Below are 19,671 nucleotides of genomic sequence, written 5' to 3' on the forward strand. Positions count from 1 at the left end.
CAAAGGCATAGATTTATTTACTTGTTTCTTCTTATGAGCTGGGTTTTTTTTGTTTTTGTTTTTTTTTTTGGAAGCGATGATGCTAGTATGGCACATCTGGTTTATCAATGATCATGATTTCCTGTGCGTCATGTGCTGTGCTGACCACATATGACTCGTTGTGACACCAATGTTCCTTATGAAAATCTTTTTGAAAATCTGAGGAAAAACAGAAACAAATGAACAAAATAACTGGTATACTCGAGCTACTGTATCACTTGCTACTTATAGGGATTTTCTGCAGATGAAACAAACATAGCTAATCTGTGTAGGTATTTACCTCTTTAACACTTGATTGCTGATTGTTTTCATTACTCCTCAGTGGAAATAATCCAGGACCTTAAATTAACAGTTTGGTGAAAAAATGGTGTGTCTTAAGTGAGATTTTTAAGATACATTCAGTTGCTCGTGTTAGTGAATTATTGATAAATGCATCACATCACTCTCTAATGAGTGGCAAAAACGACTACTAAAGTAAAACTTAGCAATGCAAAGGTCTCTAAAGTAAATCTTAAAAAGTATTTTCTTCAGACAAAAAATAATTTATAATCACTTTATTTATTTTTCAAAATACATATGAAACAGTAAAATTATATTTCAAGTGCTTTTCCATTTTCTTTTACAAAAGTAATCATAAACTGTGTACTTCATAACAGCTTTGAGGTTTCATTGTTACATAATTCATCTGAACCTGACAAATATGTTCCCACACATTCTAAAGAAGACATTGTAAAAATACTGATATTTATAACATGTTTTAAAGGTGGTTGCAAAACATTTGTTCTAAATAATACAATTATATGCGGTCAAGTTTCACAAATGGCTGGTTACCATGTACAAAAACCCGAAACACGAATTTCAAAAGATTTTAAAATTTCTGTTCTATGATACTGAAGTCAAAGATATTGATTTGAACAATGGCTACAATGTATTACATCACAAACCAGTTAAAAAGTCACCTTATGAACAATGACTGAAGGATACCAAAAAAGATCAAATACGATGGATCTAAATTATTCAATATCATGTGTAAATGAAAAATTTTTGTGTTTTCTGGCAGTTTAGCATAATTGGCAAATATGTTGGACTATTTGTTAGTTGAATCATCACATTTACAATGCGAGGCAGCTCTTTTCTATTTTGACCTCTTGATTCTTCATGCTGAAAGAAGGTCTCGCTTCAATGTGTTCTATAACCTACCCATATAATGCAGATGAACCCCATCATTTCTCTCAGTTGGAAGGGTCAATATAAAGTCAATGCAAATGACATGAACTTTGGTTGGACTTTTTCTATAAAAAAATATAAATGCAAATGTTTTGTATATTAAAGTTTGTTCACCTGCTTATACAGTTCACCTTTCTTCTACAGTGATAGAATTTATGAAGCTATTCATACTAGATAGGGATTACTGTCTTTTAAATGGAAAGCTTAAAGGGTCTTTTTAAGTTAAAAACAAAACAAAACAAAACAAAACCCACAACATGATCTATATAGAGTAGATATAAATGGTACAAATAGAGTAAATCATGCAATTTTTATATAGACAGATTCTGTGGCTAGCCTGTCCATAGTCTTACAGATTATAGTGTATTTGTTGTTGTTTTTGGTTCACAAACTTTACTCTAAAGCAAAATCATTGCCAAACATAATTCTCTGTATTGATGTTCAGACTGGGAAAATAAAAAAAATACAAAAAACAAAACATCTTTGAAATAGATAACAAAAACAAAAATCCAATGCATTAACGGTCCAACATTGAGACTTACTTCTCCTAACAATTTTTCATTCATTTCTATAATATGCCTTGTTATGCATTAAATTGTTTTTGAGGGAACAAAAATACGAAATTGAATAATTGAAATCCACCACCCTGTACAGTAAATAGGGATTCTGTGCACAGCAGATGTAAATTGCAACAAAACTTCTGAAGAAAATGACCTGTTTTTACCCTTTCATAAGATCAGGCATAGTTTGCTCTTTGGAGAGGGTTCTTATGACCGAGGTGAGCTCAGAAGAGATCATTGTCAGTTGGAGATGAAAACATTTCCATATAAATACTTTCTGTATCTCTGGATCTGTCAATAGCAATCATTTCCAGTGTTTCAGAGTAGATAAAAATAGAATTATTCTAATCAATTCCTCCTTGTAGGAGTGTATTTATATCATTTCAAGCATAAAGAAGTCTACTTTTCTCTTAAACACCTACTTATTTTTTCAATCACCATTTCTAGTATTCAAAATGTTTGCATTCAATAAATCCTTAAACTGCACCTCAGCCCTTAATTTAGCTGTTTCTTTTTTTAAGTTTCTGTAACATGATATTGACACGCCATCAAATTCAATCCTGGTTACCCACCTTCCCGATGAACAGGGTGAAAATGAGAACACCTTTTTACTTTGATAAGAAAACACTTGAACTGAATATTAACTTATTGCCACTGTTCAAATACACATCTTTTTGGTTAACTGTTAATGGTGGATGACAAGTATTATCGATGCATCTTTTATTAAATTACCATTCACTCTAATTAACATAAAGTTGAGTAAATATAGGAAAAGTCTTTTAATGAAATAGAAAATTCTTATCTTAAAGAGCATCACTAAGTAATACATTGGAAACAGAATTTCATTTCATCAGCTGTTTCCCATGTAAAATATAAACTCACTATTTTCTTTTAAAGAATGAGTCTTAGTAGGTTCAGATGAATCGTATCCTGAGCCGTATCACTGAGGAACTATTAAAATTCTGTGTCATGAGTTTTTTTAAGCAGTATTAGAGGATTTACTTTCCACTAAAACTTAAAGGTACAAAGGAGATTTTGATTTTGCATTCAAAATCTTTATTCCATGTGTTTTAAAATCTGTGTTTACCTGCCATCTAGTTATGTAGATTTTCACTTTAAATTATTTTACTATACATGCTTTTGCATCATCTCTTACTGGCAGCAATACCTTCTTAGCCTGTTAAAACTATAGAAGTTTAGATCAATTAAAGAACGTCAGAACAACCAGAGCTGCTTCAAGAACAAGTTGTGAAGAAAACAAATCTCCACATTTTCTTTAGATTTAGTAGAGGTTGAGTGACTTTTCTTAACTCCTTATCAACTCTATTTTGTTGTTGTTGTTGTTTTGTTTCAATTATCAGGTAATTAAATTATCTGGTGATAATCACATCTAAGGTGGCAAGAAATAATCAGATGGAAATCCATTCCATGAAAATATATCTATGTAGATAATATCAAGTACTCTTTTTAAAGAGGTAAAGAAATGACTATGTGTTCAAAGTTAAGATTTTGTGTCCCTGTATTATGAATAGCCTTTGGCTTTTTTGAGAACTCATTCTGAAATAAGTTATATTCTGTTTGATGGATAGCAAAAGTTGAGAAGGGAGTGAAAGTTTGGCTTTTTCACTTTTAAAGCAATTAATTATTAAGTTAAAATCCTATGAGATTGATAGTTCTTTATTGAGTCTGCAAAATTTTAAAATAATAAACATTATAGGAGAACAAACACGGGTGGAAATGCCAATTAAATATCACAATCAAATAGGTTCAAATATATTTGCTTTTATCTAAAACCTGAGTCAGTATTGATCAGTTGTGATCTCCCTGCAGTAACTAGAACACACACACTCCCCAAAACTGCATAAGAAAGTGGATGCTTGGCTCTGCATTTCCATCTCTAATTCCCTGGCATAGTCGTAATGATATTTTTTATTGAATTGTGAATATATTAATATCATGAGTTTTTACATGTGAAACAAAGTACCAGAAACAGGGCTAGCCTAACAAAGAAAATTAAAACTGTCAAGAAACATATTATTAAGAAACCACTGTTAAAAAAAAAAAAGCATCTATTCAGATTTTTCTGAGAAGACTCTACACTCCTCAAACATCAACACACTTTCCATATATTCAATTTCCTAATTCCCCTGATTACTTAGTGAATCAGGTAAAATATACAAACAAATAAATAAAATAAATAAACCAAAAGGAACATTAGTATTGTTACATAATGAATCAACACGTGCTCCCTTTCCCTAAACTTAGGTTTGGCAAGTCCCTGAATAGTCCCTGAAATTAGGTGTTCATTGTATGCCTAAAGTTCAACTTCAGAATGGATCAGTGCTATCATCAAAATGTGGTGTCCTGCACAAATTAGAGGTGGATATCTGTAACATCAAACCTTATTTTAAATACTGAAATTAAAAATATTCCATCCTCAATCACACACAGGAGGATAAGATAGGTTTGCATGAACGTGTCTGTGTAGAGAGTGAGGGTGTGTTGTATTGAAAGTGGTCGGATTATGTCTTTATAACACGAAATAGCCTCTGAAATGATCACGCTGTATGGATAGGAGGGTACACCTCGCTCATGCATTGCATGAGGGAGTTGTGATCGTTTCTCCTTAATCTCTCTCACAGGATTAACAAATATTGGGCATGATGAGTTTATTTTAATCCCTACGAAACAGTTTTTAAAAATTACCTTAAAAACATATTCATATTTTAATCCATAATCCCCACAGTAAAGTCTCCTGTTTGGCTGGTTGTTTGTGTTTTTCTGTCGCAAGCATTGGCTTTTCTCCATAGGAGGCAAAGAAAAGCAAGAGCTTCTAAGAATGCATAAAAAGTTCTTAAAATATGTTTTTAGATGAAAATAATTATTGTGCTCAGGAAATATAGTTGCTAATTCATTGTAAGCTGCAGTTATATCTACTAATAAAACATCTGCCTGCAAAATGTCATTTTATTAAGAGTGTAACTTGTCTTCCCATTTGGAAATGTTTATTTCTTAGTAAAATGATGAATTCCAAAAGGGAAGTGTCATCTTCGGTCATTCTGTCTATAGCAAATTGTTCTTTTAAGCTTCATAAGGTAGACAGGTATATTCAAACAGGTTCCTTCTATTATTTTCTATCAGCTAATGCTAGCTAGAAATATTTGTTTTTACTAGGATGATACAGGCATTCTTAAAAAATTTTAGGGAATTGTGTTTGCCTTGAAAATGGGGCGCCTGGGTGGCACAGCGGTTAAGCGTCTGCCTTCGGCTCAGGGCGTGATCCCAGCGTTATGGGATCGAGCCCCACATCAGGCTCCTCTGCTGTGAGCCTGCTTCTTCCTCTCCCACTCCCCCTGCTTGTGTTCCCTCTCTCGCTGGCTGTCTCTATCTCTGTCGAATAAATAAAAAAAAAAAAAAAAAATGAAAATGTTAATGTGTAAAATATTTACATCTTAATTAGCAGTAATGCCATCGTATGAGAGATGCCACAAACAAAATTTCACAGCTTTTAATTTTTTAATATTTAGAAATAAGAGATTTTACTAAAATCAAAATTTTATAACTGCTGATAAAATTTTCTCATTCTGATGAATATGTTTTCATATTCTAAGTACAGATTTTCTTGCCTTTTTTTTTTTTTTTTTTGGTGTTTTTAACCTCCTATCTTGGGGTAATCTTGAAATATGCACTATCCATAGTATTTATCTCAAAAAATAAGATTGGGGTCATTCAACATGTATACCTTCTGATAGGGCCCAGAAGTGAGACAATAAAAAGTTGACCTGATTTAAAAGAAAGTCCTGTCATGTAAAAACATTTGCATAGTTTTTACGACTCCTGGCCTGATCCTTGATCCTTTTATGAAAGGACTATGGGTCTGGGCCTGTAGAATTATTTTTATTTTTATTAAATGTGGAAGTTATGTTATTTATGGTATATTTATATAATTTTCTGAAAAATAAGTCATCCCTTCTTTAGGAAAATACCCAATTCTAGTGATTAGTTTCTGATTCAGTTTAAAAGTCACCGTTACTATGTACAATCTGATTGACAATGAGCACAGACATTTATTGTACCTTTGGTGTCTGCTAGTATGTTCTATCAGAAATATAGGATCTACGTGATAGTTTCATGTCACAAAATATACATGTCACAGTACTTGAGAACCTTACAAACACTTAAAAAGTGAACAATTTCTGATTCTATTCATTTAAGAATACTAATGCTACATTTGAGATAAAGAGTATTAGAATTTTTAAAGTATCAGTTAAACAGTTCAACAGATGTTTGAACTAATGTAACATTAAGACAGTATAAAATGGTAGCCCAAATGGTTCAACCTCCATTTTCCAGCTACTAAATATTACTTCTTAAATTTAATTCAAAATTGTTCTTTAAACTATAGCATTATCTGTATGCTTTAAAGAACAATCTTGAGAGACGAAGTTTTGAGTTTAGCAGAGCCAAACCTCACTAAGGACGTAATTTGCCTAGACTAAAAGAATATATTATCAGATAAGTAACATTAATTTGATTGCACAAGGATTTAATGCTATGTAAGTTCAAAATTTCCATTAAAGTTTATATGGAACCATCTGTACAACTAGAGATTAACATTGTTGTAACAAAATCAAAATCATACATACATGACGTGCTACTTTATACAATAGCAGCATAAACTATATTTAATTTTAGATAAATACAGATTGTTTTAGAAGAATGTATTTCTTTACTTATGCAAAGAATTGCAACTTATGAAAACCCTCTTTGTGCTAATAGGCATATGACATGAAGAATAAAATGCCTTATGCAAGTAAAGACTATTTGTATTCAAGTAAAATATATCAAGATGGCTAAAGTTAATGAACAGACAGAAAGAAGTAAATTAAAAATTATATGTCATTTGTTCATTATCAAGATATATTTTAAATGAGGAAATCAAACCTTCCATTCTTTTTCTGATCTGATGAGCACAGGGTCCTGGGTCCTTATTATAATGGTCTTTATTTTGGAGGCATTATGGTGTGGAAGGTGGTTTGGGAGATGGACAGGATCCTTGACTATCAAAACTGGTTGCTCGGCCAGGTAACTGAAAGACAATAATTTCATAATGCATGATCTAGTGCAAAAAAATAATAAAGTGGATAGTTGCTCCCTTTTAATAGTGCATATTCAACCATAATATGCAAGTCTCTGAAGAGAAGATATACATAATTCCCCCTGCCCTCTAGAACTCACCTTCTTGAGCGGCATGGGCACAGACACCTCATGGACATGTAGGCAGAGAATGGTACAAAATGGCATGCGGAGCGACACTGTACACACAACTAGTCATGACCGCAGACTCATTTCACATTCTATGATAGGCTTTTAGTTCTTACTGTCAAATAATTATTGCTTTGTGGAAGTTGGGGGTGACTGCTAGGTAAGAGCAAGGAGGCTCAAGGCACAAGAGACTGCATTGCACTTGCTCTAAGGCAGGAGGTGATTTTCACAGGGGCAACTAATGAGACAAGAGGGACTGACTTTGGCAAATGGGAGCCATGAGTGTTGAAGAATAATTTCTCATGGTCCCTAAATATTATGTGTATTTAAAAAGTTCAGTTACAATAGCATAAACTTTTGACTAGGTAGAAGTAACCAGATTTTCTAAATGATGCTTTAGTCTCTGTACCACCAACTTACCTGGTTCTCAAATAATTGTTCCCTTCTCATTTTAATCCCTCCTCTGGCAATAAAACATATAATTATACACTCACCACTTGCCCAAAATGCAAAATCCAGCCAGTTCTTAGGTCTCTAGTCCATATGTGCTGTTTGACCAATGAATGTAGGTGCAGGAGTTGGAAAAAAGGAGCTACTTGCTGGAGAAAGTACATTTACATAGTCTTTTAGTCCCATTTGTCCTTTGATACTCAGCTGCTAGAAAAATATCTGAGATCTTCTTCTGATGCCCATATTGTAGCGTGTTCTTCCTGTATGTCCTACAATGACTGAAAAGTGTTCACATGTCCTGAGACACAAACATATGCCTATTCCAGAGCTCCCCTTCACCAGATAAATGTATAGCTGCTTATGAAACAGTCATATGTAATTATAATATACCTTGGGTTATACCACCCCTGTCTTTTCATTAGTAAAAAGTTCTTGCTCACATTGGCTCTTTTCTCCTTACATAATTCCTATGAAGTCTGTAGGGGCATGCATTTCTATTTTCATTAAATATGGAGAAATCCAGCTGTAGACAGAACCAGTGAACTGCTCAGGATTAGACAGCCAGAGAAACAGGTTTAGATCCCACATCACTTTTCAGTGTGGTTCTCTGCCCACCAAACTTTACTCTCATGTCTAGATCCTTAGAATTAATATTGGCTTTTCAAACTTTAAATGAAAGCAAGATGAGGAGCAGGAAAAGGATAGTGATTGTATAATAAGAAGTAGATTATACTTTACACTTTAGACAATACACACTGTTGACATGAAACCCAACTTTCCCAAGACTTGCTGAATACACCTGTTTGTACTTTGAAAGCACTCCAGGGGAAAGTGCTGTGTCAAGGTGCATTTATGTTTGTGTGTGTGTGCCTTTTATGATTTACATTAAATGAAGTGAGATAAAGATTCAGAACATCCATATATACAAGCAGATATCTTATGCATGAGAACAGCTCACCTCTGTTGCCTGAGCATGCAGTGTTCATACAGTGTTCATCAAATTTTCCCTATAATGTCCTGGGTAACACAGCCAAGGTCACATTTTTGCCACTAAGCTGGAAAGAACCTGGGCCCACTAAATTAACGTTTAGTTAATTACACTGTGCTGCCTCTCTCGTTTAACCCAGTGCTTAATGCCAGAACAAGAAGCAGAACATGAGCAGATGGCACTGTATTTTTCACTTACTATGTGGCTATCACAACTATTCTTTTAATCGAATTGCATGATTTCCATCATCTACCCCACATCCTTTTGTCAACCTGCATTATCTCTTGGTCAGGTCACATAAGACTTACTTTGTGACTCTTCAAGAGTCCCCAGCAACCATCTTTGGGAAGGAAGATCATTCCAGCTAGCAACATTCGGTGTATCAAGTAGACTGACAACTAACTTAAAGGCTAAAAGTCCTGATAGAAACTGGTGTTGATACTTCTGGTTAATGTAACTATTAATAGTAGTTGTAATCAGAGCTAACATTATGTCAAACTGTGTGCTAAGGACTTAAAATTTGGCATTTTATTTAGTTTTACTCTTTGAGTTTGCTATTATCACAAACTAACAGAAGTGTAGAGAGGTTATAGGAACTTGCCCAAAGTTCTCCAATATGTAGTCACACACCAGAGCCAGGCTTTGAACTCAGGCAAGCTGATGCCTCAATATTTTAAAAATCTGTGAGCACTTTTACTTACTGCCTGGAGTATTGGGAGATATACCTGTCCCTTTACATAAAAGAGTTGTATTAGAAGATAGTACTTCTATTTAGGGATTCTAGGGAAGTTTAGATGAGGTGGTTGTTTCCACAAAAGAGAAGCAGCAAAATTCAGTTTCCAGCTAGTGATACATTTACTTTATTGCTCTATCATTCACTGATAGAAGTTTTCAGGCTATGTAAAGAAAATGACAGACTTGCAACTTTTATGAGCTTACTGTTCAAAGGAATATCAAACCCAGACATTTTAGTGGTTTCTAAAATCCTACAAGGCACACAGAACTTTGAATACTGGATGAAAGAGTATGTGGGATGGAAGTAAGAGCTATGTTTAAAAAAATAGTTGAATATATAAAATGACAGACGAATGTTAGCAGATAAATAATATTTCAGCAAAAGAGATAAAAAACAGAGTAGATGCCAGCAAACCACAGCATACCTCCAGCAAGGGGTGCCAGTGTGTTATTGGTTTTCGGTGATAGGCCAGCATTTCATTCCAGTGGTCTCGCCCAAGACCTTCAGCGTCCAGTCCTGTTCTACACACTCCTATGACCTCATTGTGTCCTACCCTATGATTCAGAGAATAACACACTTTCATTCCAACATTCAAAGATAAATGGAGTTTTGCACATCTTAGCAGAATTTTAAAATATGATTTAAACACTAGATTTTATGATAGGTTCTAAATGATTCTGCAGATTAAACTACTTTAGGTCAAATTAAAAATCTTAAGTAGGCAAAATTTCCTACACAGGATCGGCATTCAACTATGAGTTTGTAAAAGGATACAAACCATTTTAGTTCTCTGTAACTTGAGCACATTTTACAATAAAATAGAATGAGAAATGCCAGCTGTTCCTTACCTATATTGTTGAATTTCCTTTTTATTTTATTTTATTTTTTTTTTTTAATTTTATTTTATTATATTGTGTTAATCACCATACAGTACATCCCCAGATTCCGATGTAAAGTTTGATGCTTCATTAGTTGCGTATAACACCCAGTGCACCATGCAATACGTGCCCTCCTTACTACCCATCACCAGTCTATCCCATTCCCCCACCCCCTCCCCTCTGAAGTCTTCAGTTTGTTTCTCATAGTCCATAGTCTCTCATGTTTCATTCCCCCTTCTGATTACCCCCCTTTTCTTTATCCCTTTCTTCCCCTACCGATCATCCTAGTTCTTATGTTCCATAGATGAGAGAAATCATATGATAATTGTCTTTCTCTGCTTGACTTATTTCACTTAGCATTATCTCCTCCAGTGCCGTCCATGTTGCAGCAAATGTTGAGAATTCGTTCTTTCTGATAGCTGAGTAATATTCCATTGTATATATGGACCACAGCTTCTTAATCCAGTCATCTGTTGAAGGGCATCTCGGCTCCTTCCATGATTTGGCTATTGTGGACAATGCAGCTATGAACATTGGGGTGCATATGGCCCTTCTCTTTACTACGTCTGTATCTTTGGGGTAAACACCCAGTAGTGCAATGGCTGGGTCATAGGGTAGTTCAATTTTTAACTTTTTAAGGGACCTCCACACTGTTTTCCAGAGTGGCTGTACCAACTTGCATTCCCACCAACAATGTAGGAGGGATCCCCTTTCTCCACATCCTCTCCAACAATTGTTGTTTCTTGCCTTGTCTATCTTTGCCATTCTAACTGGCGTAAGGTGGTATCTCAGTGTGGTTTTGATTTGAATTTCCCTGATGGCTAATGATTTTGAACATTTTTTCATGTGTCTGTTAGCCATTTGTATGTCTTCATTGGAAAAGTGTCTGTTCATATCTTCTGCCCATTTTATGATTTGTTTATTTGTTTCTCGTGTATTGAGTTTGAGAAGTTCTTTGTAGATCTTGGATACCAGTCCTTTATCTGTGGTGTCCTTTGCAAATATATTCTCCCATTCCGTGGGCTGTCTCTTAGTTTTTTTGACTGTTTCCTTGGCTGTGCAGAAGCTCTTTATCCTGATAAAGTCCCATAAGTTCATTTTATCTTTTATTTCTCTTGCCTTTGGCGATGTGTCGTGAAAAAGGTTGCTCTGGCCGATGTCATAGAAGTTGTTGCCTATGTTCTCCTCTAGAATTTTGATGGATTCCTGTCTCACATTGAGGTCTTTCATCCATTTGGAGTTTATTTTTGTGTATGGTGTGAGAGAGTGGTCAAGTTTCATTCTTTTGCATGTAGCTGTCCAATTTTCCCAGCACCATTTATTGAAGAGACTGTCTTTTTTCCACCGGATGTTTTTTCCTGCTTTATCAAAGATTAGTTGCCCAAAGAGCCGAGGGTCCATTTCTGGGTTCTCTATTCTGTTCCATTGGTCGATGTGTCTGTTTTTGTGCCAGTACCATGCTGTCTTTGTGATCACAGCTTTGTAGTACAGCTCGAAATCCGGCATTGTGATGCCCCCAGCTTTGTTTTTCCTTTTCAACAGTTCCTTGGAGATTCGGGGCCTTTTCTGGTTCCATACAAATTTAAGGACTATTTGTTCCAGTTCTTTGAAAAATGTCCTCGGTATTTTGATCGGGATAGCATTGAAAGTGTAGATTGCTCTGGGTAGTATGGACATTTTAACTATGTTAATTCTTCCAATCCATGAGCATGGAATATTTTTCCATCTTTTTATGTCTTCCTCAATATCTTTCAAAAGTGATCTATAGTTTCTAGGATATAGGTCCTTTACGTCTCTGGTTAAGTTAATTCCAAGGTAACGTATGGTTTTTGGTGTTATTGTAAATGGGATGGATTCCCTAATTTCTCTTTCTTCAGTCTCGTTATTCGTGTATAGAAATGCAACTGATTTCTGGGCATTGATTTTGTATCCTGCCACCTTACTGAATTGTTCTATAACTTCTAATAGTTTGGGAGTGGATTCCTTTGGGTTTTCCATATAGAGTATCATGTCATCTGCAAAGAGAGACAGTTTGACTTCTTCTTTGCCGATTTGGATACCTTTGATCCCTTTTTGTCTTCTGATTGCTGTTGCAAGGACTTCTAGTACTATGTTGAATAATAGTGGCGAGAGTGGGCATCCTTGTCGTGTTCCTGATCTTAAGGGAAAGGCTTCCAGCTTTTCCCCATTGAGAATAATGCTTGCAGTAGGCTTTTCATAGATGGCTTTTATGAGATTGAGAAATGTACCCTCTATTCCTACACTCTGAAGGGTTTTAATCAGGAAAGGATGCTGTATTTTGTCAAATGCTTTTTCTGCATCAATTGAGAGGATCATATGGTTCTTGAGTCTTTTCTTGTTGATATGATGTATCACATTGATTGATTTGCGAGTGTTGAACCATGCTTGCATCCCAGGTATGAATCCCACTTGGTCATGATGGATAATCCTTTTAATGTACTGTTGGATTCTATTAGCAAGGATCTTGTTGAGGATTTTGGCATCCATATTCATTAGAGAAATCGGTCTGTAATTCTCCTTTTTGAGGGGGTCTTTGCCTGGTTTGGGGATCAAGGTAATATTAGCCTCATAGAATGAGTTTGGTAGCTTTCCTTCTGTTTCTATTTTTTGAAATAGCTTTAGGAGAATAGGTATTATTTCTTCTTTGAATGTTTGGTAGAATTCCCCAGGAAAACCGTCTGGGCCTGGAGTTTTATTATTTGGAAGGTTGTTTATCACTGACTCAATTTCTTCATAGTTAATTGGCCTATTTAAGAAATCTATTTCTTCCTGTTTCAGTCTTGGTAGTTTATAGGTTTCCAGGAAGGCCTCCATCTCTTCCAGATTGTTTAGTTTTTTGGCATATAGCTGTTGATAAAAGTTTCTAATAATCCTTGCAATTTCAATGGTGCTGGTCGTGACCTCTCCCTTTTCAGTCATAATTTTAATAATCTCAGTCCTTTCTCTTTGTTTTTGGACAAGTTTTGCCAGTGGTCTGTCAATTTTATGGATTCTCTCAAAGAACCAGCTTCTAGTCCTGTTGATCTGCTGTACTGTGCTCCTGGTTTCTAATTCATTGATTTCTGCTCTAATCTTGGTCAACTCCTTCCTTGTCAGTGGGTTAGGCCTGTCCCTCTGTTGCTGTTCCAGTTTCTTGAGGTGAGAATATAGAAACTGCATTTTAGATTTTTCTATTCTTTTGAGTGAGGCTTGGATGGCTATGTATTTCCCCCTTAGGACTGCCTTTGCAGTATCCCATAGGTTTTGGACCGTTGTGTATTCATTCTCGTTGGTCTCCATAAATTGTTTAATTTGTTTTTTGATTTCCTGGTTTATCGAGTCATTCTTGAGCAGGATGGTTCTTAGCCTCCAAGTGTTTGAGTTTCTTCCAGGTTTTTCCTTGTGGTTGAGTTCCAATTTCAGAGCGTTGTGGTCTGAGAATATGCAGGGGATAATTTCAATCTTTTGGTATTGGCTGAGACCTGTTTTGTGTCCCAGAGCATGATCTATTCTTGAGAATGTTCCATGGGCATTTGAATAGAATGAGTATTCTTTGGTTCTGGGGTGTAGTGTTCTATATATATCTATGAGGTCCAACTCGTCGAGTATGGCATTCAAAGCCTTTGATTCTTTGCTTAGTTTTTGCCAGGGTGTTCTGTCTATTTCTGATAGTGGGGTGTTGAGGTCCCCTACTATTACTGTGTTCTTATCTATATGTCTCTTTATTTTGGTTAAGAGTTGGCTTGTGTATCTTGCTGCTCCCCTGTTGGGGGCATATATATTAATAATTGTCATATCCACTTGTTGAATACTTCCTTTAAGAATAATATAGTGCCCTTCTGTATCTCTCTCTATGGCCTCTAGTTTAAAATCCAGTCTATCTGATATGAGAATTGCTACTCCAGCTTTCTTTTGAGGTCCATTTGCGTGGAAGATGGTACTCCATCCCCTTACTCTAAGTCTGAATGCATCTTTGGGTTCAAAATGAGTCTCTTGTAGACAGCAAATGGATGGGTCATGTCTTTTTATCCAATCTGCAACCCTGTGGCGTTTTATGGGAGAGTTTAAGCCATTTAGATTGATAGAGATTATTGACAGATATGATTTTAATGATGCCATTTCTCTTTAAAGTCTTTGTATCGGTTGTGACTTGCTGCTCTGTATCACTCTTGGGGCCTTTTTACCTTTATAGAGCCCCCCTTAATATCTCCTGTAGGGCTGGTTTCGTGGTTACGAAATTGGTTAATGATTGGCGATTTTGGAACGTCTTTATTTCTCCATCAATTCTGAATGACAGCTTTGCTGGATAAAGGATCCTTGGCTGCATGTTTTTCTCTGAAAGAGCTTTAAAAATGCCCCCCCAAGCCTTTCTCTCATTCCAGGTCTCTGTAGACAGGTCTGACGTAATCCTGATACCTTTGCCTTGGTACGTGAGAAATTTCTTTGCCCTGGCCGCTTTCAATACTGTATCCTTGGATCTAATATTTGCGAATTGCACTATGACATGCCGTGGCGTAGGTTTGTCCTGGTTGAGCTTGGATGGGGTCCTCTCTGCCTCTTGGACACGAATGCTTGTTTCCCTTGCTAGATTAGGGAAGTTTTCAGCTACAATTTGTTCAAATATCTCTTCTAGACCTCTGTTTTTCTCCACCCCTTCAGGGATGCCGATGATTCTGACATTGGATCGTTTCATAGAGTCAGTAATCTCCCGTAATCTACATTCGTGGGCGTGGATTTTTTTAAGACCAGCTTCTATTTTCGTTTTTTCTTCTACTAACCCATCCTCCAATTCGCTAACGCGTTCCTCTGCCTCGGTGACCCTGGCCGTCAGAGCCTCTAGTTTTGACTGCATTTGGCTCATAGAATTTTTAATTTCTGTCAGATTCGCTCTCATTTCTGCCCTTAGGGATTCTATATTCTCAGCAACGCTTTCTCTGATGCTTTTTTCAAGTTTACTCATCATCTTGACCATTGTTGCTCTGAATTCCATTTCTGATAATTGGGATACATCCATATGTATTAATTCTGTGGCCGAGGCCAATTCTGTGGCAGAGGCCACAGACTCATTATCTTTTCTTTGCTGGGGGGGACTTCTCCTTCTCGTCATTCTGATGAAGAGAGATTGCAGGGTTGTCCAGAGCCCAAGTGTTGACTGGGACCCAGGCCGTGCGCCCTTGTTTTATAGAGATCTTAGGGATGTGGGCTTCTTCCTTAAAGAGTTTATTTATTTATTTGAGAGAGAGAGAGACAGTCAGCAAGAAAGGGAACCCAAGCAGAGGAGTGGGAGAGGAAGAAGCAGGTTCCCGGTGGAGAAGCCCGATGAAGGACTCCTTACGGAGCGTTGTGATCACACCCTAATCCGAAGACAGGTGCTTGGTGACTGCGCCACTCAGGCGCTCCGGGTTGTGGGCTTCTTGATTTTTCAGCCTGCCTTCTGGGGGAGGGGCCTGCCTGCAGGTACTCAGAAAACCCTGTTTGGGTAGAGTCTCTGTGTCCCTTGCGAGGGGGGATGGGGATGGGCACCCTGTGAGCCGGTATTTCCGGGCTTTTGTTCTCTGGCGGCTTTCCCTGGCGGTTTGCTATGCCTCTTCTGAGAGAGCAGCAGCGGCTGAAATTCAGCCTCTGTCTCAGAACAGAGGGATCGCGGATCGTTCTCCACTGATGTTCTGGCCACTTTAACTCTGTTTCTGTTGGTGCTGCTCAACCCTGCAGCATCCCGGGCTGTGCGCCCCACACCCGGCGTCCCAGCCCTCACTTCCAGGGCCGGCACGTCTCTGTCCTTTGTGTTTCCAACCCCGCCCGCCGCCAGCCGCCCCGCGCGGGCTCCCGGAGCTCCCCGTCTCAGTCTGGTGTCTCACGGGTGCTGACCGCGAGTCCGCCTGCTCCCCCGTGCAGGTGGCCCTCCAGCCGCCAGCCGCCCCGCGGACGCTCCCGGAGCTCCCGGTCTCAGCCTCGATCCAGTGAGCACACCGGAGCTCCGGAGCTCCGTGAGATGCTTGGTGGTGCACGCTCCCGGCTCACGGACTCAGTCTGCCGTTTCCAGAGTGCGGGTCCGCGGTCCGCCCGCTCCCCGGTGCAGGTGGCCCGCCAGCCGCCCTGCGCGCGCGCTCCTGGAGCTCGCGTTCTAAGTCTGTTGTCTCGCGGGTGCCGTCCGCGAGTCCGCCTGCTCCCCCGTGCAGGTGGCCCGCCAACCGCCAGCCGTCCCGCGTGCGCTCCCGGAGCTCCCTTCTCAGCCTGCTGTCTCAAGCGTGCGGGTCCGCGGTCTGTCCGCTCCCCCTTGTAGGTGGCTACCGCTTCCCGGCGCCCTGACACGGCGGCTCCCTCCCCCTTCTGTTTAGCTTCCGATATCTGTGCGCGGTTTCACGGCTCCCCGCTTCGTACCTCGATACTCAGCGCTGGAGATGTTCATTTGTAGAGATCCAGATGTATCTTCCTGCGTCTCAGGCTGATTCCGTGGATATTCCTGCTGGTCTGGTACCTATCCAGCTCAACTCAGGGGACCGGCTGAAAAAGGTGTCCCCTACTCCTCCGCCATCTTAACCTCCCAACCTGAATTTCCTTTTTAGAAGCAGTACTATTAACTTTAAGTGCTATAAATCAGATCTTGTTTTTTCCACAAGGCTTAATGTTTTATAATGATGCTTAGATTTCTTACCAAGAGCTCAATACCGACTTTCTTGTATAAATGGCCATATTTAATTGAATCTACGTGATATGTCAGCGTATGTCATATGTCACTGCTTGTACCACAATTAAACAAGGCAGGGCAATCTTCAGTACTATGGATTTGATTTATTACTGCACAACACCAGAGCATACAGCACAACTTTCCTATTTCCTATTCCTGTCCTGTTTTTATAGCAACAAATCAAAACAACAATGATACTTAATATTTTTGAGAGCTTGTTATGTGCCAGACACTGTTATAAGTAATGTAATTGTACTGAATCACTTAATTCTCACACCATGACCATGAGTATCATTATCATCATCTCGTTTTGCAGAAAAAGAAACTAAACACCCAGAAGTTAAGGAACCCACCTCTACACAGTGAGAGGCAGAGGCAGGATCTGAACAAGACAGTTGACTCAAGCGTGCACGTGCTAAGTTGCTGCTCAAGAATGGAATGTAGTTTAAAGGCATTACTGTAGGGTTCTTCTGACAGACATCCTAAGGAGACTTTCGAGATGATGTTAGGACTTTTCATTACTTTCTGTCATTGATGTAGATATGAATGTTTAGTATCATGTTTCTTCCATATGGAGTTTCCCATACAAGTATATTTTTAGGAATAATTTTTTAAATCTTTCTGTTTTATATATTGTCAAGATCCATTTCCCTGAAATTGCCTGCATGACAAAGGCTCTGTTGTATCTACCTGCAATCACTGTGAAAAATCGATAGGAATACCTTTTTGGAAAGCAGAATAACAGTTTCTGATGAAAACACTGTAACATTTTTAGAGTTTGAAATTTTAACTAATTCAAGATTTTTCTCTCTCTAGTGACAATTTTTTTTCTAAACTGTGATATAAACTAATTGTAAATAAATGGTATAAATCATTTTACTTTTTAGTGCTTCGTTTTCTAGCTCTGAGCCAGAGGATAACATATTAATTTCTCTAGGCTATAGGGTTCTGGTTACTATAAAATGGAGCACACCTTTTGAATACATTAGAACAAAATAAACATAGTAGGACACTGTCTATATGCTGATAATTTTGTAGGTTAAACATATAGTATTCCTTTCCAAATGTTTATAAAATAATACAAAGAAATATATAGCAAGGGCCAAATAAGTAGTGGGACAAGAGTTCAGAGGAAGAAGAGGTTGGTTAGCTGAGAAAGACACAGAAGGGGTGACTTGAGCAGGGCTGTGAAGCCTGGGTGAGATGAGATACACAGAGCAGGGTGGCATTTCATACAAGGCAAGGGTGAGGCAGGAAGAAACGTCAGAGCTGCACTTGGGAGTTTGCAGTTTATTTTATGAAAGAATTAACTCAAAGTGTGTGAGCTGAAAGAATTACCCACAAAGCACATTTTAAGATTGATGTGAAGGCATCAAGGCTGTGTCCCTATGGCCATTATTCACTTTCCACTCTTTTTAGATTTTTTTTTATTTTTTTTATTTATAAGACAGAGATAGAGACAGCCAGCGAGAGAGAGAACACAAGCAGGGGGAGTGGGAGAGGAAGAAGCAGGCTCACAGCAGAGGAGCCTGACGTGGGGCTCGATCCCACAACGCCGGGATCACGCCCTGAGCCGAAGGCAGACGCCCAACCGCTCTGCCACCCAGGCGCCCCCACTTTCCACTCTTAATACTCACTGTTAATGGTTCTGTATTATGCTAATGTCTTACATATGGGAAAAGTGAATCCCAAAGAGATTACATAATTTGCCCTTTCACACAGCCAGTTAATGATAGAGCTTGGGTAAGAATTATGATATTCATATTCCAGCCCAGTTAGGAAAACAAATGCCATTGATTGTAGTTTCTGTTTTTATTGTAAAAAGACGTCACAATAGTGCTCTCTGTAATGGGTTCTATATTACTTCTGCACCACTCTTTCACCAGCCCCAGGTGTCCTGTCCTTCAACTTAAGAATGACTTCTATCGGAAAAAAAAAAAAATTATAACATGAGAAAAATGAATTTTAAATGAATGTTTTTTCCCTCTTCCATTTTAAATTAAAACTGTGGGAGCAGTAAATAACCTGGAATGTTTAATATGTTCTACATATGACTAAAGATGGCTGTTCTTCAGTGAGTGAGAAATACATGTACGTACCTATCATAATCCATGACCGCAATGGAGAGGCTGACCTGGTCCACATTCTCTGGAGGGATATCGAAAATAATGGCCTCATTGTACACAGGGTTTAGAGTATTTTTCTTTGTAGTTGTTTTCCTCTTTTTTAATCTTCGACCCTCACACATCAGAGACACTTTGACATAAGGATCTAGGAATGGTAAGGTAATTTCATTAAAATGAACATTATAGTACAAAGTATAAATAAAACTGTAGTTAACTGTTACTAAATAAGAAAGTGGTATACTAAGCCTTTTAGTATTATCAGTTTTAAATTCGGATAACTTATTTAGAGGCAATAGGCTTACACTTCTTACTTTAAATGTATGAATTTATCTTGAATGAAGCAAAAAAGCATTAACTTTATCTGAGTTTAATACAACAGAGAAAACCTACTAGTCCATCAAGAGCTATAATATGAACTATAGTATGTCTTCTAGTCACAACTATTTGAGGACACATTTTGTTAAAAGTGATTTCTAGGGAATGTAATCCTAATGAGTAAGTATAATTGCCTTAAAGTTAATTTCCTTCAAAATGATTTAGGATAAGAAGACTAAAATTTGTGAAAGAGTAACATTGTATCTAGTGTGTGTGTGTAACCACAATGAATAGAATTTTCTCAGTTGTCAAAGGTACTAAACTAAGTTTCATTTTACAGTCATGGTGTTGGTGCCTGATAAGGGGCTCAGGCTGAAGAAATGATCACTACAAGTATAT

The 19,671-nt window shown here is 37.8% G+C and overlaps 1 protein-coding gene across 1 annotated transcript in view; it reads right to left on the bottom strand.

Annotated features, from left to right (window-relative positions):
- Positions 1-6,810: 6,810 nt before the first annotated feature.
- The window catches only part of SYT10 (synaptotagmin 10), a 63,208-nt gene continuing 50,347 nt past the window's right edge, over positions 6,811-19,671 (bottom strand). Inside the window, exons 5-7 of the mRNA XM_002916584.3 lie at positions 18,931-19,102; positions 9,690-9,819; positions 6,811-6,915 (exon numbers count right to left, since the gene is read on the bottom strand). Coding sequence (XP_002916630.1) covers positions 6,844-6,915; positions 9,690-9,819; positions 18,931-19,102 — 374 coding nt within the window. The 3' untranslated portion in view covers positions 6,811-6,843. The remainder of the gene's footprint in view (positions 6,916-9,689; positions 9,820-18,930; positions 19,103-19,671) is intronic.

The sequence above is a fragment of the Ailuropoda melanoleuca genome, chromosome 16 (assembly GCF_002007445.2).
Source record: "Ailuropoda melanoleuca isolate Jingjing chromosome 16, ASM200744v2, whole genome shotgun sequence".
NCBI lineage: Eukaryota > Metazoa > Chordata > Mammalia > Carnivora > Ursidae > Ailuropoda > Ailuropoda melanoleuca.